Raw genomic sequence first — 23654 nt, forward strand, 5'->3', positions numbered from 1 at the left:
AATTATCATCCACCATGATCAAGTTGGCTTCATCCCAGAGATGTAGGGATGGTTCAACATACAAAAATCTGTCAATGTAATCCACCATATAAACAAACTGAAAAATAAAAACCATATGGTCATCTCATTCATTAGATGCCGAAAATACCCTTTGACAAAATACAACATCCCTTCATGATAAAAGTCTTGGAGAGACCAGGGATACAGGAACATACCTAAACATGACAAAGGAAATATACAGCAAGCCAACAGCCAACATCAAACTAAATGGAGAGAAAATCCCAGCAACCCCACTGAAATCAGGAATAAGATAAGGTTGTCCACTCTCTTCATGTCTATTCAATATACTTCTTGAGGCCCTAGCTAGAGCAATAAGACAACAAAAGGTAGTCAAGGGGATACAAGTCAGAAAAGAAGAAATCAAACTCTCACTGTTTGCTGATGATATGATAGTTTACATAAGCAACCCCAAAAATTCTACCAAGGAACTTATACAACTCATAAACACTTTCAGTAATGTAGCAGGATACAAGATTAATTAAAAAAAAAAAGTAGCCCTCCTGTACACAGATGATAAATGGGCTGAGAAAGAAATCAGAGAAACAACACCCTTCACAATACCCACAAATAACATAAAATATCTTGGAGTAACTCTAACAAAACAAGTGGAAGACCTGTATGACAAGAACTTTGAATCTTTGAAGAAAGAAATTGAAGAAGACACCAGAAAATGGAAAGATCTCCCATGCTCTTGGGTAGGTAGAATCAGCATAGTAAAAATGACAATCTTACCAAAAGCAATCTACAGATTTCAATGCAATGCCCATCAAAATCCCAGAAAAATTCTTCATAGAACTTTAAAGAACAATACTCAACTTCATATGGAGATGCAAAAAAACCAGGATAGCCAAAAAAAATCCTGAACAATAAAGGAACTTCTGGAGGCATCACAATCCCTGACTTCAAACTCCACTACAGAGCTACAGTACTGAAAACAGCCTGGTATTGGCATAAAAACAGACAGGAGGACCAATGGAACCCAACTGAAGACCCAGATATTAATCCATACACCAACAAACACCTGTTTTTTGAGAAAGAAGCAAAAAATATCAAAAGGAAAAAAGAAATCATATTTAACAAATGGTGCTGGCATAACTGGATATCAACATGTAGAAGAATGAAAATAGACCCATATCTATCACCATGCACAAATCTCAAGTCCAAAGGGATCAAAAACCTCAACATAAAGCAAATGATACTGAACCTCATAGAAGAGAAAGTGGAAAGTACATTTGAACGCATTGGCACAGGTTTTATTCTCAATAAAACCCTAGTAGCACACCACTTTCTCAATAAAACCCCAGTAGCACAGACACAAGAGAAACAATAAACAGGACCTCCTGAAACTGAAAAGCTTCTATAAAGCAAAGGGCATGGTCAACAAGACAAAACAGCAGCCTACAGAATGGGAAAAGATCTTCACCAACCACACATCAGACAGAAGACTGATCTCCAAAATATACGAAGGAACTCAAAAAATTGGTTACCAAAAGAACAAATAATCTAATAAAAAATGGAGTACAGACCTAAAAAGAGGAATCTAAAGTGGCTGAAAGACACTTAAGGAAATGTTCAACATCCCTAACCATCAGAGAAATGCTAATCAAAACAACTCTGAGATTTCACCTTATATCTTACACCTGTGAGAATGGCCAAGATCAAAAACACTGATGACAACTTATGCTGGAGAGGTTGTGGGGAAAAGGGAACACTTCTGCATTGCTGGTGGGAATGCAAGCTGGTACAACCCCTTTGGATGTCAGTGTGGCAATTTCTCAGAAAATTAGGGAACAAACCTTCCTCAAGACCCAGCAATACCACTTTTGGGTATATACTCAAAGGATGCTCAACCATACCACAAGGACATGTGCTCAACTATGTTCATACCAGCATTGTTTGTCATGGGCAGAACCTGGAAACAACCTAAATGTCCCTCATCCAAAGAATGGATAAGGAAAATGTGGTACATTTACACAATGGAGTACTACACAGCAAACAAAAAAAAAAGACATCTTGAAATTTGCAGGCAAAGTGATAAATCTAGATAACATCATATTGAATGAGGTAAGCCAGATCCAGAAAGACAAATATCATATGTACTCACTCACTCATAAGTGGCTTTTAGACATAAAATAATGAAAACAAGCCTACAATTCATAATCCCAGAAAACCTAGACAACAATGAAGACTCTAAGAGAGACAGACATGGATCTAATCTACATGAGAGGTAGAAAAATACAAGATCTCCTGAGTAAACTGAGAGAGCATTGGGACCATGGGAGAGGATTAAAGGAAGTGGAGAGGAAGAGAAGGGAGCAAAGAAAAATGTATAGCTCAATAAAATCAATAAAAAAATAAAAACAAAAAACCAACATGGCACTGTACAGGGTTCTTACTACATGGTTGGGGGAGAGTCTAATTTTGGTTGGGGGGGTCTAATTTTCAAACTATTATTTCATAAGTACAACAAACTAATTTTGACAGAGAATAAAATCTAATATTTAACTCCTAACGTCTTTCTTAGATTAGAGAAGATACAAATGATTCAAAATCAATTTTGATAGTATACTCAGTATTAGAAACATGGATTCTTCAAAATTGGACATTTACATCCTATTACATGCTCATATAGAAGAAGAATGTAAATTCAAAGCACTAACAGTGTCATTATGACTGACTTGCATTCTTTTAAGTTGGTGTAGGACTCTGTCTCCCAGGAAGTGGCACGGGAAAAAAAAAAAAACAACTAATAACTAAGAACAAAGGAATATTGTGAGATAAGAAATGCTCACCATATATTCACAGAAATTTTACCCAGAGTTCAACAGCAAGCTGAAATGAAGTAATTTTACTTTCCTCAGATATTATTGCATTTTCACGTGTTATTCACATGTGTAGACACATGTATGTGTAGAGGTATGTGTCTCATGTTTGCACATTATCTTGTGTTTGTGCATGTGTGTGGAGATTGGAGGTTGGTTTCAGGAATCATGCTCAACCTCTCCCACCTCACCGAGACAGGCTCTCTCAGTCAAACCAGAACTCGCTGACACAATGAATGTTGATCTCCAGCTTGTTCTGGGGTTCACCCATTCTGCAGTTATCTGGTGTTTATGTGGGTGTCTAGGGATCCAAACTCTCGTCCCCATGCTTAGCAACAGCCATCTCCCCAGCCTAAAACATTGTTTTTTAGAAATGTTTTAAGCACAATCCAAAGCAATATATTTTTATATTACAATCCAGTTCAGCTAAGCCACTGCTGAACAAAAAAGTCACAAAACAATACATGCTGCATTGTGATATTCTCTAAAACTTTTTGTTCTTTATTCTTTTCCATACAATGATGCTGGTTTAGATCCACTTATGCACTGAGGCCAGCAAGTTGAAAAGTTTTGGTCTAAAGCTGGGTGAAGTGAAGGACTGCATGCCTGTAATCCCAGCACTTGGAAGGCAGAGGCGGGAAGCTTACTTGTAAATTTGAGGCCAGTTAGGAACACACATAGAGATCCAGCCTCAAAACACCATAGAAGAAAATAGGAAGACACTAATCTAAAGGGGAATAATATAGAACTGCACTTTCCCCTCCCTCCTACTCTCTCTCTCATAAACACAAACGTGCACACACACACAGACATGCACATATATGCAATACATTGAACACAAAACAACTTCAAACCTGCTGCTTTCTCAGCAAGCTTCAAATTATCTAAGTAGAAGGGTGCCCCTTGTATTATAAAGGTGTTTTAAAAATTCTGTAATTAGCAGGATTTTTTTGTCTAAGATCCCATTGCATTTATTCAGAAGCATTTAAAAATGTTCATATTATCTAGTAACTACAGGTACCTTGAGTTTTCTCCTTGAGGCACCCTCCACTGTGCTTTTTGAGGCAGGGTCTCTCACTGGGACAGACGGGCTGGCCAGAATCCCAGAGATCCACCTTTCCCTGCTTTCCCAGGTCTGGGACTACAAGTACACACCACCACACCCTTGTAACAGGAAGACTGCTTGTTCGTCCTGGCCATCCGGCTGCTCAGCCCCAAAATAATCACACAGAAACTGTCTGTATTCATTAAAACACTGCTTGGCCCATTAGCTCTACCTTCTTATTGGCTAACTCTTACATCTTAATTTAACCCATTTCCACTAATCTGTGTATCGCCACATGGTTGTGGCTTACCAGCAAGATTCTATGTCTGTCTCTTGGCTCCATGGTCTCTCTCTCTCTCTCACTCTGCTTTCTTCCTCCCAGAATTCAGTTCCATCTTCCCCACCTACCTAAGTTCTGCCCTATCAACAGGCCAAGACAGTTTCTTTACTCATTAATGAAAGCAACACATAGACAGAAGGCCCTCCTACACCACACCCTTCCTTTTATGTGGGTGCTGGAGACTGAATTTTACCAACTGACTTATCTTCCCAGTCCTCACTCCTCCTTACATGTGTGAATTGATGCTTCCTCTGTTCCAAGGAGACTGGCAGACCATACAAGTATAGTCAAGGTTAACTGTATCTTAGCCACAGCTATTAAAGATTAGCATAGTTCAATTCAAAATCACTTGAAATTTAAAAGGAATGGAAACTGGCCAACTATAATACTTTTAAGAGATAGCATAAGCATAGACTCTAAAAGTAAATGAACATTTCTTTTTTTTAAGGATTTCCTTTTTATGAGTGTTTACCTGTATGTATGTCTATGTGTTGTGTGTGCCTGGTGCCCAAAATCCAGAAGAGAATGTCAGACACCCAGGAAATGGAGTTACAGAAGATTGTGATTCACCATGTGACTCTTGGGAACTGAATCTATGTCCTTCATGCTTAACTGTGGAACCATCTCAGTGGCCTGGCATGTCCATTTTTAAGAAAAAGGGAACTAGAACTTGAAGGCATTGGACAGTATCATTATGCCACTAATATCTTAGGAACTATGACTTGGATTATTTTTCATCTCGTGTAAAATTAGTCTATGGCTTAGTCTACAGGTCTAACAAGTCAATAACAAGAAACAAAGGAATATGGCATTATAACAAATACCACTAACTATACATTGACATGGAAATACTATCCAGAATTTCAGGTACTATGTTGAAATGAAGAAATACTAGATAATTTGCACTAACCAATTTCATTAGTGTTAAAATGTATACAACTAAATCACTGATTTTCAAAATATTTAACCACAATTTGATGTCATATGTATTTAAATACTTAAAGCATAAAAAGCATAGCATCATTAGTAGATTACTTAATGAACCAAATATTATATGATTCTAGAACTTGTTTTATAAACTTGCTAACAAGAGAGTTTTCTCTCTTTAAATCTGATTTCTTCTCTTAACCTACTGGAGGAAGCTGGAGAGTCAGTAATAATGCAAAGTCATACACAATTACATAGCAAGCTTGGGGCCAACCTGGGCTACATAAGACCTTGTCTCAAAACAGCTAACCAACCAAACAAGTAAACAAACAAAAACCATTTGAAAAAAACAAAACACCCAAGCATGCCCAGGAAAATTACGATAAAGCCTCTCTTTTTTTCTGGTCCACTATAAAAATTCTGAAAGTGTGCAATGTATCCATGTAGGCACAGGCAACGCAAATCATCAAATAAACAATTTTCTATCCATTGTGCACATGATTTTGCCTGCTTATTGCCAAAATGGAATTGTGATTGATTGTCTTAGTCACTCTCCTTTGAAGAGACATCACGACCAAGAAAACTCTTACAAATAAAAGAAAGCAAAATTTAATTGGGGACTTGCATAGTTTCAGAGGCTTAGTCCATCATGGCGGGGAGGATGACACTGGAGTAGCTGAGATCTACATCCCAATCCTTAAGCAGAGAAAGACACTGGGCCCAGGTCTTTGAAACCTCAAAACCCATCCCCAGTATCACACTTCCTCTAACAAGTTCACACCCTCTTCAATCAAGCCACACCTCCTAATACTTCTCAGATGTCACTCCCAAGTGACTAATGAATTTGAGTGTATAGAGGCCATTTTTATTCAAACCACCAATGACTTAAACCCTTTCTCTTAAAACTTATTATTGTGCACACATGATGTATGTGTATAAATGGAGGGCCTGTATGCCACAGGGTATATGTGGAAGTCAATGGTCAGTTCTGTGTAACTGGTACTTTTCACCTTTTCTTTCTGGTGTTAGAACTCATGTTGCAGGCTTACAACTGCATGTACCTTTAATAGCAGATCCACCTTACTGCTCCCCCCCGCTTTTCTTTAATGAGATGGTGCCTTGCTTTGTAGCCAAGATGAGCCTTAAACTCTTGAACCTTGGCCTCCCAAGTAGGATTACAGATACATGCATCATACTCAGCTTGATTCATGCATATGCAATGTATGTATGTGTGCATGAATGTGTATGTCTGCATGTGTATAAAGGTCAAAGCACAACTTCAAATGTCATTTCTAGGACCTGTTCATCTGTTTTTAAGTCAGGCTTTCTTGCTAGGCTGGAAGCCACGGAGCCTTAGGGCTCTACCTCTCTCCACCTTCCCAGCAATGAGAATACATGTGCCACCATGCCTAGCTTTGGTACATGGGTTATGAGGCTCAAACTTGGGTCCTTGTTTACAATGAAAGGACTTTACCAACTGAGCTACCAACTCTCCCCTGATTCATACTGCTTGAAGGAGAACTTACATAAATTCTGGAAAAATTCATAACCAAGAACTAGGATAGGCTGAGATAGTTTTCTCAAATATTCATGTGTAAGGTTCATCTTTTTAAATAAGTTAAAATAATCTACTACTAACTAGAAACATGACAATGTGGAATTTTGCATCATTTGATTATTCATAGGAGAATACAAAGTTAATCCTGTTGTCATGGCCTAGCAGCAATCAACTAAGATGTCTACTGTTACTTTAATAGGACCTAAATTGGGTATCATGGACACCCCAGATGAATAAACACACACACACACACACACACACACACACACACACACACACACACACCCTCTGCACACAGAGAAACACTCCTTTAGGGTAGGAATGAGATCACAGAAAAAGGTTAGACTGATTTCTAGAGGCCAGGGGCTCTGGAAAAGCTGTATGAAGACAGAATTTAAGGGCTTTGGGGTGGGGATGTAGCTCAGTAGCAGAGCACCTGCCTAGACTGTATGAAACCCCAGGTTTGATCTGTTGAACCACAAAAATTTAACAAGAACCTTGGGGAAATCTTCAGTAGAGTAGAACTGAGCAGTACGAACAAGGGCACGCCACCAGGAAAACAAGAAGGGTAGGCGTCAGATAGTATGATGGTAACTGGGAAGAGGGAGGCAGGTGGGGGACACTGGCAAGGTCTACCAGGGCAAGCTTCAGACATCATCAATACTAAACAATGACAATCACTCGAGTTGGTGGTTAGGAAAATGAAAATTCAATATACTATAAAAGATACTTCTACCAGTTTATAAAGAAATGGTCAGAATAAAAAATGGTCTTGGATTTTGCTTATTTCCTTAGAGAGTCTCTGTGCAGTGCTGGCTAGGTCTGGAACTTGCTATATAGACCAGGCTAGCCTTGAACTGATAGAAATCCTCTTGCCTCTGCCACTTGAGTGCTGAGATTAAAGACATGTAACTGCTCAGGTTTTTTTTGTATTGAGACAGAATCTTTGTGTAGCCTGGCTGTCCTGGAACTCATTCTGTAGACCAGGTTGGCCTTGAGCTCAAAGATCTGCCTCTCTGCCTCCAAAGTGCTGGGATTAAAGGGGTGTGCCGCCACTGTCCAGCCTAATTTGGATTTTTAAATGCCTTAATTTAAATAAACGTTAAACGTTCATTTTTACCAATAAGTCAGTCTTTAATTTTTCTAAATTCTGTTACTTATGGATGATGAATCTTTTCTACTTTGAATTTCAAGTACAACAAAATTGATGTTTCAATTTAATACCATCTTGGGAGAGGCATCCTATTTCCTATTTAAGTAGTTCAACTGAAATTAATAAAAGAAATCCAAAATAAAGCCATTATAAAAATATACTTTAATCCCAAACTGGAATATTAACATTTAGAAAGTCATTTCCAACAATATTCACCAAAAACGCTTTTGTGGGTTTTTTTTTTTTTTCTGAAATTTTCAAGATAGAGTTTCTTTGTAGCTTTGGAGTCTATCCAGGAACTTGCTCTGTCAACCAGGCTGGCCTCGAACTCAAAGAGATCTGCCTGCCTCTGCTTCCTGAGAGTTGAGATTAAAGGCATGTACCACCACTGCCTGGCTATTTACTGTAGGAATAAGCTTTTAAAGTAGACAGATGCTTCTTCCCAACTTTGGGGCTATAAAAAAGGGTAAAGAGTCCTAATGAAAATCATTAGTATCAAATCAAATTCTCATAAATTCCTGTGGTTAAAAACATCCGTCTGGATAGATCAGGACAGAGACAGCAAGTGGGTGCCTGCCTACTCCTTCCCCATTATGTGACCAAACTGCACTTGAAACATATACAACAGGCGTTTGCAGGGGAGGCACACCATGAGACCTCAGCAAATGGTTTAACTCTGAGTCTTCACTATCAAAACTAATGACCTAGTATTAGTTACTTCCAAGATAGTCAGTCACCAGTCACTATCTTAACAATAGTCAGAAAATTATTACAGGGGCTGCTGCCTACGTGGAAAGAGGGGATGCCTATGCCGTGGAGCAAAGGCACAACTGAAGAACTACCTCACAGGAGCGCAGATGTTAACAGTAAAAGGCGGTTTGTCTGAGAGCATGAGATTAAAGTTTTAAAGAGCCAGGGCTAATAAAATCACCTACCAATTGCTTTCTTTATGACTAAAGCAGCTTAGGTCTGCTTCCGGAGAAGGAAAAATGATTGTGTAACTTTGGGAAACATACTGGTCACATTTTTATTTAGTGCTTGATCAAAATCTAAACTGTAAGCCAGGTGTAGTGGTGCACACCTTTAATCCCAGTACTCGGGAGGCAGAGGCGTGCAGATCTCTGTGAGTTCAAGGCCACCCTGGTCTACTGAGTGAGTTCTAGGACAGCCAGGGCTACACAGAGAAACCCTGTCTTGAGAGGGAAAAAACAAAAACAAAACTCAATATTTTGCATTTATACAAAAATACAATTTGCCTTATGAGTTTCTAGGAATAAACTGTGAAGAAAAATAAACACTTCATGTTTCTAATGGTTTCCCTAGTATCTGCCATTTTTGTCTGGGAAAATATGCATGGAATTTAATATTAAACTTCAAATTTATTCTTTTTCCACCCTATTTTTTTAAGCAACAGGCATTAAACAAGCTAGTAATTAGGGGTAGTAGGATTAAAAAATTCCTCAAGCCATGTTTCTACGTAGGAGCTTCATCAAAGTATCTGGTATTAACCAGCCGAGGTGCAACAAATTTGTAATCCCAGCACTCAAGGCAGGGAGATCTCAAGGTCAGGCCAGCCTTGATTACGCCTTTCTCAAAAAAATGTAAAGAAGAAAAGTTTAAAGAGAAAAATGTGTGGCATATCTCATAAGAAAAATGGAAATCTGCTTTTATTTCGGGGTGTGTATGTATGTTCTGAGGATTAAACCCAAAGCCTCATACATGCTAACTAAACATGCCCCAGGTTTGATTTTGTAACTATAAGTGGTTGGCAACTGTTTCCTTAATAGCTATTGCAGGAGTAGGTCCAACATGAGTCCATATGTAGCCCTTCTCTGGTCTGGTGGGAACTGTAGGAAATGGTGATGACCTTGACTTGAAATACTCAGAAGGTGCGTGGCAGACAAATTCCAGGTATTCCATCTTCCTTGGAAGATCTTCCTCTGGCCCTAAGAGGCAGCCAATGGAAAAGTTAAACACAGTTTTGAACACATTTCATTTTTATGAAATGTTAGCATTCTTAAGACACTAAGAGGAAGCACTCAGGATGCTACCCCTTGACATTAACCCTTGGAACTATTTCTGAAGGCTTTGACTCACACTCCACTGTTTACTCTACTGCAGATGATTAAGGAAAACAGCGTCCCACGATACTGAATATTCCCGGTTTATGAAGCCAATGCTGTCCTAGGTACTTTACATCTACCCACACTAACTCCTCACAATGTCCTGATGGGCACTGTTTCTTCCTATTTTATGTGTAAGTACAATAAGGAAAGACAGATTAAGGAACAGTGATGTGGAGGGGCTAGAAAGGCCAGTAGTCTAACTTCTGAGCTTGTGCTAGACTTTCCCACCATGTGACATCACTGTAGTGCACAGAAGACTCTCAGACTTTGGGGACCATGAAAAGCAAGTGAGAGAGGAGCCCAGAATGATTCAGAACATATTGGCTTCTACTGGTTCCATACTTATGGGCACAGATATGTCTGTCACATAACCAGTTTGGCACATGAGTAAGAATAACAGTGGGATATTAGCTGTCCTTGGAGTTCTCACTAAAAGAAATGTCTCTCCTTTGGGATGCAAAAGAAATGCATGCCCATTACAGAAAGAATAAACAGCACAGAATAATTAAAGAAAACTGAACACTCAGAATCATGCTAGCTAGTCATTTATCGAGTATTATTTGTACTTTATCTTTTGAATGATCAACTGAGTATAGTGTGCTACTTCAACCATCAATGATTGTTCTTAAATAATAAAATGCTGTGTAGAGAGGACATATTCTGAGAATTTAGTTTTTAGAAATAAGTAGGAAATTTCTTTTAGAAATAATTTTTGAGTAATTTTATAGGTAACCTATATAACCTAGGTTCTTGTGTAATTCCTTTCATACAATGTATGCCTGGGTCACACAAACAAATCTTACACATATATTACAGTCGGTACACCGTGTTCTAACCCACACTAACAAAAGACAGTCAAACACCAACTATACAAAATGCATACAATGCTCTCTACTCTGTTGTACCTACTAATATTTACATTTTCTATTCTGATTAAACTGTGTTCTCAAGCCTCTAAAAATTCATATGCTGATGGTCTGTCTTTATATGTTATGTGCTGAAGATGGAACCATCAGACAGGTCAAATAAAGCCAAAAGAGTTAGACAAGGAACTACAGGCAACTAAGAGTACTGAGAGTGAGAGAGTTGGTCATGGTGTTTTCTCACAGCAACAGAACAGTAACTAAGACCCCATCCCGCCCCACATTTGGTCATCTACTACCAAGTGGTCAGTCCTGAGATCACAGGACTAAAGTAACAGGAAACAGGCTGAGCAGGTTGTATTTATGTATTTAGGAATGTACATTAATATACATAGCAATTAAATAATTAACAATAAAAAAGTAGAGTCATAAATTTGAGAAAGACTGAGGTGAGGTACATGGGAGATCTAGAGGAAGGAAAGGAAAAAATAATATAATTGTACTTTAATGAAAATTGTGAAGGATTATGGGAGCCAGAGAGCTCAAGGACATCACAAGTAAACCCACAGAATCATCTATCCTGGGCTCATAGGGGCTCACAGAGACTAAACTGTTAACTAGAGTTTGCATAGGACAGACCTAGGCCTTCTGCACATATGTTACAGTCGTGTAGCTTGGTTTTCTTGCGGGACTCCTAACAGTGGGAGCAAGGATTGTCTCTGATTCTATTATCTGCTTTTGGGACTCTTTTTCCTATGTTGCCTCATCCAGTCTTAATAGGACAGGAGGTGCCTAGTCTCATTGCAACTTGTTATGACATGGCTGACTGATATCAATCTGAAGAGAAAGGAAGAGGAGTGGATGGGGGCTGGGGTTGGTGGGCGGGATTGAGAGGAGAGGAGGGAGGGAGGGGAAACTGTGATCAGGATGTAAATTAAATGAAACAATTAATAAATTTAAAAAAGGCAAAATAAGAGAGAGGGTGACAGGCAGCAAACAACCAAGCTCATACATGTGTCCCTCTATGATAACAGATAGTAGAATACTATTTTACAATGAAAACAAACCAATGTGGCAAGATGTTTTTATAAAACCATGATTACATTTAAAAATAAAATATTCTTTTTTGGTACTTGGGGTGGGAGGGGAGGCTGGTGTCCTTATAAACGGTAATGGAGAGCTCTCTTTCAATGTACACACACAGAAAAAAGACCATGGGGAACACAGCCAAGGGCTGCCACCTCTAAGCCAGGAAGCGAGGCCTTAGCACACAGCCATCTTAACAGACCTTGCTCTGACTTCCACCCTTCAGAAAAGCTTGTAGCATTCTACTATGACAGCTCACAGACTAACACACTCTTTTATAAAACAGAAGAATTAACTAAATTTAAGAAGCTGTGCCATTTACCTATTATATAGGACGCAGGATCAAACTGGTCTCTGGGGCTAGCGAGCGTGGGAATGAGCCATGTCAGTGCGGCGCTCTTTTCACAGTACTGGTCCTGAACAAAACCCCTGATCTGAGCATAGTACGCCTTTCCATCCTGCTCGTCAATCACAGAAACAACATCACCAATCTGGTAGTATACTCCCTGGAGGGAAGAGAAGATAATCCTGTATTTACAATAGTAACAGATCACAACCATTAACAAAATTTCATTAATCAGCAAGCAAAATTTCAAAGTAGAAAAAAAATAAGGTCTGAGCACATGTTGACACTTGTTTCACTTCTCAATGAAAAGAGTTATTAAAAATAATAATGTACACACATATATGACAATTTGCAACAATGGAAGTATTTCTTCATATAAATTCTTTTATTTTTGTATTATGAAAATACTACCGCTACTTTTAAAAGAAAAGACTTCACTTTTAGGAATGATTTTGAATTCATAACAAAATCATAGAAGGTAGAGCTAGGGAATTTCCCCTAGTCTCCTTACCTGGCACATATACAGCATCTTCCATTATCCATGTCCCCGTTATTAGAGTGAATCACTTATGGCAACTGATGCACCTACACACATGTCACGATACAAACATCATAAATTAACCCTAGTCTTGGTAATCTGTGGGCTCGGGACATGTATAACATGGATTCTTAGGATCACGTCATTGAGTACTTTCACTGACGTAAATCCTCTATACTATCCCTACTTTAAAAAAAACAAAACAGCCATTTAGCCATAGAAAACTCATTGCTAAAGTCCACATGAGGCAGAAACTGCAAACTATGCACCTACACTAACTAGCTTAGTGATTTTTCCTGTGCTACCTTGAAAATCAGCATTTGCTTGGTGAGACACATTGCCCTCCCCAGTTGTCTATTCAAAGAAAATAAATAAGGTAAGCTCAATCCAAAAGAAATGAAAACCTTTTTTAAAATTATAATTAGCATTCAGGATGTGTTTACCCTCAATTACAACACATTTCCCAAACAATACGACTATGACATATTCATTTCCTGTTCTACTTTATATCTAACCAATCTGCACAACTCTCCCTAGGCCTCCGTTACCATCCCAGGTCCTCTGCCCTAGATCTTGAACTTGAAAAATTTCACCTTTGAATATCCTTCGAATTTTATGATCTGTAGAACTTTCCTTAAGTGTGTGTAATCCTCAACTGTAGGAACAATGTGTGTTTTCCTTGAAACAAGGCTTTGGTAGCAGTCAAAGCTGCTAAGATACATGAAGTTTAACCATAAAGAACTCTAAATGAACACTTCCAGTGACTCAGACGCAACCTGGGCATCTGAGAGAGCAGGGATTCTCCTCGTAGATGCTCGTTCATGTGTCTGAGGTGACTCACATCTGGTTCAATGCTATTGTCAGCTGATCTTTCCCTGCCCTACTACTCCAAGGTTCTAGCTACTTATCAGATAAAGTTTATGTCTGTTATCTGCTATATTCATACATAAAATTTTCCCCAAATTATAAAATTATATTTGTTTATCACAGTACTCAGAGATATGCTGAATATGAATTACAAATATGTAACAGTGTGAAAATAGAGCTATGACGCCAAGATAAGGTGTTAGTTTAAAGTTTCAATGACAAGCACTACTTCCCCATGAGGTCTGTACAGCAGTCTCCCCTTATGCCGGGCACACATTCTAATACCCTAAGAGATACCTGAAATCTTGTATACTGCTACTTTGGGCACTACAAAATTTCCTCCTATATATACATACTTATGATACAGTTTAATCTATAATTGGAGTAACAGATTAACAGCAATAACCAGTAGTGAGGGGAGACTACCATAGAGTCCAACAAAATCAGGACAGAGAGAAACGAGGTAAACATGTCAAGGAACACTGGACTGGGAGCATCCACACTGAGTTCACGCAGCCCTGACACTGCAGCATCCAGAAAGGTCACTTCCCCATTCTGCTTCCTCCATACCCACATTCCTGCCTGCCAATACTAGTGGCTCAATTCGTTTCTCTCTCTCCTATTTTTATTATTTTTAAACTGTGTGTGTACACATGTGCATGTGAATGCAGGTGTCACAGAGGACAAGGGCATCTTACTCTCTGGAGCTGAAATAAAGTTACTTGTGATTGGCTAGATGTAGGTGCTGGGAACTGAAAACTCACGTACTCTCAGAGAGCAGTACATGCTTTTAACCACTGTCCCACCTCTCCAGTCCCTCTCTCTCATATGTCAGAACAGATTGGCACACCAATGTGGCTCACTACATCCATGTAAAACCAGAGAAAGCTTGGAAAGGAATTCTAGACACAAAAAAACAAAGCTTAACCACATTTTTTTTCGGCTGGCGGTGTGCTGCAGTTCCTTTAAGAGAGGATTTCCTGATTCAGTGGTAGTAGAAAAAAAATGGTTTCAAAATGGCGGCATCCTGGTTCACCTGGACAAATGGCTCTGACTCTTTTAGGAGGTCCGGCCAAGGAACATTTAAATGGGGTTTGTAAGCAGTGTGTTACAAACTGATTAATGGCTCAACGTAGACCTGGTGTATACTTGGAACTGGGGCAGTGTTTGAGGCTTGCAGAGGCATTAAACATGCGCTCGCCATGTTCGACTGGGTGGAGCTAAAAGGCAAAGCAGCCTTGGTCCTAGTCATGCCACAGCTTGGCTTTTTAAGAGGCACTTAGCATTTTAAGAAATACTCTTGGACAGAAAAGGATTTCAGATACACACTATAACAAATTCAGACATAAAAGACCTCTAAATGAGACACAGTGTGTTTAAAAAATGTACATAAGCTTAGGAGAGAGAAGAAAAAGACTAAGCGAGAGTAAGTGTAATATAAGAGTGCAAACAGTCACAGATTAAAGGAGTATAGATAATGAAATATAAAACTTGTAGAAAAAAGTAATAGAAATAAAGAAAAATAAGCCATGTAAAGATTAAAAATACACAGAGTCTGGATTATGTGTATCATTGTGTTTTCATTGAATTTTTTGACTGTGAATGAGCTAAGTACAGAGAGAAATTTCATTGTATGGGCTGCTAAGTTAAACCAACCTATATATTTTAGGGTATCTTGACTCCAAAATTTAGATCTAAGGATTTGTTGCTTTGGAAAAGACTTTCTGCTTTTGTTTCCACAGAGGATGAGAACCTGTGGATTAATTCCACACTAATGTGGTTTGATGGAGCAAGACCGCCCCTGCTGAAAGGTTACCAAGAACACCCCCAAAATACTTCACCCAACAAAAAGCAGAAAGCAGTTTGGAGAGAACTACACCCAAATTCCCTATATGATTGTTTATGTTTGTTTACATTTAAAGGGGAATATGCTATAGATATGAATAATTTGCATTGGTATGAATCTTGGTTTATTGATACAAATTTAAGGTCAATTCTGATATATGTATTTTTTTGTTCTTGATTAAGGTATTGTGTTTGTGCAGCTCAATTAAAAATGTAATGTATAATTTAAAAATATAGGTTAATAGTCATCTGTAATAGTCATATAATAGCTTGTAGTCATGTTAGTTTTCTAGATTTTATATATATACATACATACATACATACATACATACATACATAGAGAGAGAGAGAGAGAGAGAGAGAGAGAGAGAGAGAGAGAGAGAGAGATTTCAGTTAGACAGGTATTCTTCAAATCTTTCAGAGACCTTAAGAATATGGCACTTAAAATATTTTAGTAACTTAGGACTTTTCATGACCGTGAAATACATCTGCTCCTGGCAGTACCAATTACTTCAAGAGGAAGATGGACATCAAAGAGGCTCCTCATGGAGTTGGTTAGCCATTTGGGCAAGAAACTGCTCTTGCCTGAACTGCTTAATGTTTTATGCTGTATGACCTGGACATGCAGGACCCACAGAAAAATGACTGCTGAACTTGCCTAAAGGTGAGACTGTCCTTCAGGGTTCCTGTTTCATGAAAGAGTCTGCAGGACATTCTGCAGGACACAGAGAAATGTGACTGACAAACTGCCAATATAGGCAGAACTGACTTTGAAATTTCTTGCTTCATGGAAAAGTCTGCTGAATACTATAAGCCCGTAGGCTGAAGATGGATGCTCCAAGGGTACAGAAGAACTTTGGGTGGCTCCAAGGGTACAGGCAGCGAGATGTCTCTGTTATTTCTAGAGTTTTAAAAGTTGCTTACAATACAATTCTTGTTTACTTAGGTAATATTATATCCTTCTGGGGTCTTTGATGGAGTTGAAGAATAGATAGTTATAGTTTTCCTTGGTTATGATAAAAGATAAAGTAGATATAAATACTGTACCTGTAATTCTTGCTTGATAACTATTTTGTTATATGTAATTTTACTATGCTAAAGTTAAAACCTTCCTTTTTATTTAGTCAGAAAAGGGGAAATGGTATGGGAAGTCTATAGGGGAAGCCCAGCCAATCACCTTGCTTGAAGGGCAGGATCCCCTGAGGATATTATTTACTAATAAATATTGTGGGTGTGCTCCCCACCTTCCCTTCTGTTTTCCTGCTCTCCGTTGGAACCTCAGTTTTGTAAGCTCTCCCCTTCTCCCCCTTAATAAAGCTGATATTAAAGCTAGCCTGATTAATCCTATTTGCTGGTTGTTTACGCCCCTACAGAGGTCCTTTTGTCTATGTGTTGCTTTTATTGGTTAATAAATAAAGAACTGGCTTGGCCTATAGCAGGGGAGAAGGAAGACAGAGTTAGAGGGACAACATGGAGCAGCCGCCAGAGTCAGACATGCTGAAACTTTGCCAGTAAGCCACAACCACGTGGCAATACACAGATTAATAGAAATGGGTTAAATTAATATGTAACAACTAGCCAATAAGAAGCTAGAGCTAATAGGCCAAGCAGCGATTTAGTTAATAGAGTTTCTATGTGATTATATCAGGAGTCTGGGAGGCCGGGAACGAACAAGTGGCCTCCTAGAACAGGGCTCCAGCTTAGCTTAGAAGCTCACACTGATCTCTTGAACTTGCCACCATGCTGGCTACCTGCAACATTACTTGAATATTTTGCTGTATTTTGGTCTTACTATTTAATAAACATAGCAACTGATAATGATAAGAAAAGACTGATCCTTGCAGTAACAAGTCCCACATGCTTTTTCCGTTAACACACGCATAGAAATCACTAGTACACTAAGTTTTTACCTTCTAGACTTAACCTATACACCATATGAACCACTGGAGAAGTTCTACGCAAATTTGAAGTTGTGATGATGATTACTTGTACCACTCATTGACTTTACTAAATACTAAATGTTTAACATTCTTAGTCTCAGAAAATAATTACACCTACAATCTTTATTTTTTTCAGATAACCATCTGCCACAGTAATGGAGCCAAGATCTGATTCCTGGGCTTAGGTTCTGGTACAATTCTGCCTTGCTCCATGACTTACCAGCCACAATATCTCGGATAAGCTAATTAATCTCTCTATAGTCAGTGCCCTTATCCATAAAATGAGGAAAACAGTATCCACCCCAGAGGAGAATGAATGAAACAAAACACTTAAAATGTTCCTCACTGTCCAACCCATAATATGCATGCTTGTGTGTGCAAGCATGAGCATGTGCACACACATTCACCTTATCTTATGATTTAACAATTAACAACATATTAAATTCTAGAAATATAGGAAAAATTCTGGCTTATGATATAGTGGCATATTATTTGTGTTTTAATAAATAAAGCTTGCCTGAAGATCAGTGCAAAGCAGCTACACCAGTCAGCCATACAGGCCAAGCAATAGTCACACACACCTTCAATCCCAGCAGCCACACTAGTTAGCCATAGAGGCCTTAAAGAATCCCAGCACTAGAGGGGAATATAAGACAGGGGGAGACAGGTCTCACTCTCAGTCTCAATCTGAGGCTTCATGGAAGCAGGATCACTCATTTTCGGTCTGCCGTAGAGTTAAAAGCTATTGGCTGGCTGCTTCACTTTTCTGATCTTTGGGTTGAACTCCAATATCTGTCTCTGGGTTTTTATTATTTGTAATACACTATGACCGCCTTTCTTTTTTTTTTTTAAAACATGTGTGAACTGACAAAAATAAATACACTTAAAGGTCAAACCATTTGAGTACCATGAGGAACTTGGTCCAGTTGGGTTAGGTACAAAAACAAGTACCATCTCACTATTGAGTCCAGCATGACAGTTCAGAACCTCAAATACCAAAGATATTAACTGATTGCTGCCTATGCTAGGCCTGACAGCCTTAAAGGCTTTTCTATGTTCTAACTCCTAATAAGATGTCACATCCATCACTGGTGTCATGGCTACCACTCTGGCCCAAGGCAAGACTTACTTTACCAACTAAAGATAGCCTTGTTCAGATTTTCATCTTTTGTGTATGGGTGTTCTAACAGCATGGAAGTTTGTATACCATATGTGTGCCTGGTGCCCAAGGAGGCAAGAAGAAGGCTTTAGAACCCCTATAACTGGAATTACTAATGGTTGACAGCTGCCATGAGGGTGCTGAGGATTGAATCTGGGTCCTCTGGAAGAGCAGCCAGTGCTCTTAATTGAGTTATCTTTCTATCCCAACCTTTAAAAACTTTTCTTCTTTTTATTGAAAACAGATCCATCCAATACATCCCAACCACAGTTTCTCCTCCCTCCACTCTTCCCAGTTCCCCTGGCATCTCACCTGTCCCCTAGATCCACTCCCCTTCCATTTATCTCCAAGAGACCAAAACCAAACACCAAGCTAACAAGCATACATGTATACACAGAAGACCTGGTGTCTCTACCTTTATTTTCTCTTGCTTCTGTTTTAAGGTATTTCAGAATCCCTAACCTGCTCTACCCACCAGGCAGCATGGTCAACATCGTCTATTCATTCATAACCTACCTTTGCCCTTCTCACCTGTCGATGCCTTCACTTTGGATAGGATGACTCGCTCTTACACAACTCCACTAGCATTTTAAGAACAATTCTTAGCAACTTCATATCATATTCTCATAGGCAACATCCCCTCCTACCTGAGTTTCAGATGAGGTGTTCTACCACAGCTACCTGGAAGGAACTAAAAGGGTAACCACATCTTCTGCACACACAAAGTAACAGAGATGTTCCCACTAAGCCAGTATCTTAGCAGCATGTTGTACACCAGGCCCAACTGCTTTCTCAGTAACGCCACAGCAGCTTACCTTGTAGAAGATTGATTCTGCAGTAATTATGGTTGAGACAGACTCAGGAGCTTTGATAGGCTAAAAGAAAACAAAAGTAAAAATATTTGTGTATCTATATAGCATGCATGGGCAGTTCCCCAACCATATGAGAACTGGGTTATTTGGGAAAAATAAAACACTGTCATTTGGTGACAGAAACAGCAGGAGAAATTTCTGACAGGGGTGAGGGTACATATGCAATCCTAGTACTTGGAAACCTGCTGCAGAAGGATGGCGAGCTCTAAACCAGTCTGGGTTATATACTAAGAGTGTGTACACACACACACATACTTGCACACAAGAAGAAAAAGACTTCCTGAATGTTGATAAGAAGCAGCTGAATACTTCCAACTCTTTGTTACTAATGATTTAAAAGGTGCTGAAGAGGTAAAATTTCTGATTATGCTGCTAAAAGCTAACAGAGAGCTCTTTCAGAGTTTTAGTAGACATTAACATTACAATTATAGAGACACACTGGCACAACAGGGCGGAAATTATAAATATGTATAGATGAATATAAAATGAAAATTTTTAATTTTGTTACAAGCCTTAACTCTTTGGCGTTCTTAGCAATTTGCTACATTGCACTATCACTAAAATACCTTTTTAAAACTGCAATGCAAATTTCACCACAACACAAAAAATGATCTCTCCCACGATTTTGTGTCATTCTTGAAGAATGAAGATGCAGATAAATTAATGATGAAATAGCTTGAGAACAAAGGCTGAATACTTACAAAGAAAATATATCTGGTACATGTTAACATGTTTTGACTACTCAAAAAAAACTTAGTTTTAGAAAACTAAATTATATAAATCTTAAGACTATAAAAGCCATTATTCTGATTAAGAAAACAGTCACTGGCTGAGAGCTGGTGCATCAGCATTTGCCCTTGCAAGCCTGACATCCTGAGGTGGACACTAGAATCCAGCGGAAGGAAGGAGTGAACCAGCTCCTGAAATCTGTCCTCTGATCTCCAGATATGTACCATGGCATATACACCTGCATGCATATGCAGGCCTGGAAAGAAGGCTCAGTGCTTAAGTACTTGCTGCTCTTGCAGAGGACCTAGGTTCAGTCCCTAGCACCCCAATGGTAGCTCACACTACAACTATCTATAACTCTAGGGCCAAGGGATCTGATGCTAGCCTCTGAGGGTACTTGGTATATATATGCAAGCAAAGCATTCATACACACAGAATAAAAATAAATATCTAAACAAGAGTCTACAGTGCAGGCCCCTCTGTTTTTTTTTGGGGGGGGGTTTTCGAGACAGGGTTTCTCTGTGGCTTTGGAGCCTGTCCTGGCACTGGCTCTGTAGACCAGGCTGGTCTCGAACTCACAGAGATACGCCTGCCTCTGCCTCCCGAGTGCTGGGATTAAAGGCATGTGCCACCACGGCCCGGCCAGGCCCCTCTGTTTTATAAATATGTCTACTTTAGTAATGTGTTTACTGCTACATGAAGCATACTTGTTCTGAAAGTAATACCAAACTGAGATTAAACCAAACCTACAATTACCTCCTATGTACAGAAATAAACCAGCACAACAAACGCCCCTAGCGTGCGACTTTAAACAATCTGCATACATCAGGGTAAGAAAAAAAAACTGGAGACCGAAGAGATGGCTCTGCAGTTAAGAGCACTGACTGGCTTTCCAGAAGTTCTGAGTTCAATCCCCAGCAATCATATGGTGGCAAACAGCCATCTATAATGAGATCTGCTGTCCTCTTCTGGCATGCAAACATACATGCAGACAGAACACTATATATAATAAATAAATAAAATCTTTTTAAAAAGAAAAGAAAAATATTTGAATTCATATCCACCAAGTTCATCACGAACCAACGGATAAGTTTTCTAGGGCTATTATAACAAGCATGGTACTGATGAATTCTGTTATTTGCTTAGCTCTTTAAAAGACAGAAAAAAGTTTTCTTAGTTAACTATGCAGCAAGAGTCATAACGTAATTTAATATATTAAAAAAGAATTTTAATCTCTTTTTTTTGCATAGAGAATGAGACAAATTGATATACTGTGAGATAAACTACACAGTATTTCTTAGACTTATATTTTATATTTTTATTTTCCAGATGAAAAAGTAAAAGCTGGAAAAAACAGAGAAAGTGCTTTTCTAATGTTATAAATAGCAGGCTTCTTAAACAGAGTTCATCTTTTGGAGAATCTCACCTTTGCTGCCCCAGAATATTGCAGAAGGGCCCATGTTCAACGAGGAATAGAGAAAGCAGCGGCAAAGCACACCACACACAATGTCCTACAGTAAACACACCATCCACAATCATCTTACGTTTTTTAATTTAAAAATATGCCTTCTCCCTTTTCCTTTAGTGGAAACTTTCTTCTCAGCAGCTGGAGCAGATTTGTATTTGGTGTTTCTGAGCCGAGCAGATCTTCTGTGAATTTCTTGCTTACTCTGTTACATAATTTTGAGAAAAAAAATAATTAAAACTATTCAAGAAGAGCCAATATAATAATTTCACGAAGATCAAAGGATGCACTTTGTCAAAAATACTTTTAAAATCTGAAGGCAAAGATGAGTAAAACCTCTGAAGGACCTCCCAAGAGGTGGCGCTGCTTACCAGAGAGAAAAGGACAGGAGTGGGTGGAGGCCAAAGCGGGAAGGGACTATCGCATAGCAAAAATACCGAGGCCCCGCCACCCCAGAAGTTTGCCACATATCTCACAACAGAATTCTAATGCTTTCATTTTAAACGACCTAATAATTGATTAATAACATAATGACAAGCATTTAACAAGCAAGAGGCCCTGGCCCACAACCCTGCGGCCTACGGCACAGCGCGCTGCTGACTTGTCACGCACCGTCCAGTCGAGCGGGCAGTGCGGGCAGTGCGGGCAGAGGGGCGGGAGCTCACCTGCTTGCCGCCCCCGCCGCCGTTGCTCTGCGGAGGGCCGGCCGAAGTGCTGGCCAGGGTGGCCGAGCCGAAGGCGCCGGCGACCCCGGTCCCGCCCGCCGCCCCCGCGCCGACGCCCCCGCCGCCCCGGCCCGTGCAGTGGTGACAGAGGATGTCGCCCTGCGGACTCTTCTTCCACATGGAGGACGACGTGGTCTTGCACACGCTGCAGGTGGGCTTCAGGCCCAGCGGCATGGCGGCCGGCTCGGGCGGCCCTCGCGGGCGGAGCGACACGGGAATGGCGGTCGTCGGCCCCGACCGCCCAGGGGTCGGCCCGCCACCCCGGCGCCTGGACGAGCGGGAGAGGCAAGGTCTGCGGTGCTGTGGCGCCCGCACCGGTGTCCAGCGGCCGCCGCTGCCCCCAGCAAGCGGGAAGCGGGCGAGGGCAGCCCGGGACCCGGCCCTGGCGCTGGGCCGCCCGCGGGGGACGCAGGCCCGGTACTCGGCCTGACCTCCCGGGAAAGCCAGCTCTGGTCAGACGGTGGACCCCGGGGTGGACGGGGCAGCAGGGACAGCAAAGCCCGACCTCCGCCCACCGGCGCTTCCGGCGGCGGGCGGAGCTTCCGGCGGCGAGCTGGGCTCCCGGGCAGGGCGTGGCGTGGCGGGCGGGGCCAGGTAGGTCGGTGTAGCGGACCTAAGCCTTCAGGCTGAAAGTGGCATTGCCATTACCTGTCACTCACTCTTCTAGTGGGGGAAAATGTAAGATTTCCTGTTAAAGGTGAATTTCAAGTGAACAACAACTTTTTTTTTAGGTAGAGTAGCCCACAAAATAATTTTTATCTGAGACTCAAATTTACCTGAGTATTCTGTTTCTGTTTGATAAATTAAGTCGTCTTGATCAGGACCCTTTTACATGCTTTTTTTTTTTTTTTTTTTTTTTTTTTTTTTTTTTTTTTTACTTGGAGGCTGGGGAGGTAACTGGATAGGTAAATTTCTCCTGGAGCAAGTGTATGGCCCTGAGTTTGGTCCCCAGTACCCACATAAACAGCTAGGTGGCTAAGAATAGAGCCAGTATTAGCACCTATTCCATCTAAGAGACAATTTTATCACTTGACATTCCCAATCTAGGAACACTGAGACTGGGAAGGACTGAAATAACATCTGGGATACATGAACTTGTCAATGACTAGTTTTACTTGGGTCAATGCTGTGCCCTGAATACTGTATGGGAGGAGTCTATTAGTTAGTACATCAGTAGATTTAGAAATT

General features: G+C 40.1%; 2 protein-coding genes across 2 annotated transcripts in view; one reads left to right on the forward strand and one right to left on the reverse strand.

The window, feature by feature from the left end:
• Window positions 1–8048: 8048 nt before the first annotated feature.
• Window positions 8049–22992, reverse strand: Gatad1 (GATA zinc finger domain containing 1). Its single transcript, XM_050129973.1, has 5 exons — window positions 22407–22992; window positions 21821–21946; window positions 19491–19550; window positions 12303–12486; window positions 8049–9851 (listed from the first exon to the last, which is right to left on the reverse strand). The coding sequence occupies exons 1-5, from the start codon at window positions 22638–22640 to the stop codon at window positions 9661–9663; spliced, it is 795 nt and encodes a 264-aa protein (XP_049985930.1). The 5' UTR covers window positions 22641–22992; the 3' UTR covers window positions 8049–9660.
• LOC126493139 (protein lifeguard 2-like) overlaps window positions 22639–23654 on the forward strand; it is a 47588-nt gene continuing 46572 nt past the window's right edge. The window contains exons 1-2 of the mRNA XM_050129955.1: window positions 22639–22883; window positions 22914–23060. Of these exons, the coding sequence (XP_049985912.1) occupies window positions 22639–22883; window positions 22914–23060 (392 nt within the window). The remainder of the gene's footprint in view (window positions 22884–22913; window positions 23061–23654) is intronic.

Source organism: Alexandromys fortis, unplaced genomic scaffold (genome assembly GCF_014885135.2).
Source record: "Alexandromys fortis isolate MF-2015 unplaced genomic scaffold, M_Fortis_MF-2015_v1.1 scaffold_310, whole genome shotgun sequence".
Classification (NCBI taxonomy): Eukaryota; Metazoa; Chordata; class Mammalia; order Rodentia; family Cricetidae; genus Alexandromys; species Alexandromys fortis.

Bases quoted from the DNA above. Each gene is read 5' to 3' on its own strand.
- Gatad1 (XM_050129973.1), bottom strand. From the start codon at position 22,640: ATGCCGCTGGGCCTGAAGCCCACCTGCAGCGTGTGCAAGACCACGTCG. The intron at 21,947-22,406 runs GTGAGCTCCCGC...ATTATGTAACAG, and splicing joins GCGGCGGGGGCGGCAAGCAG to AGTAAGCAAGAAATTCACAG. The intron at 9,852-12,302 runs GTAAATGGCACA...GCTGCCTCTTAG, and splicing joins TCCTGCGTCCTATATAATAG to GGCCAGAGGAAGATCTTCCA.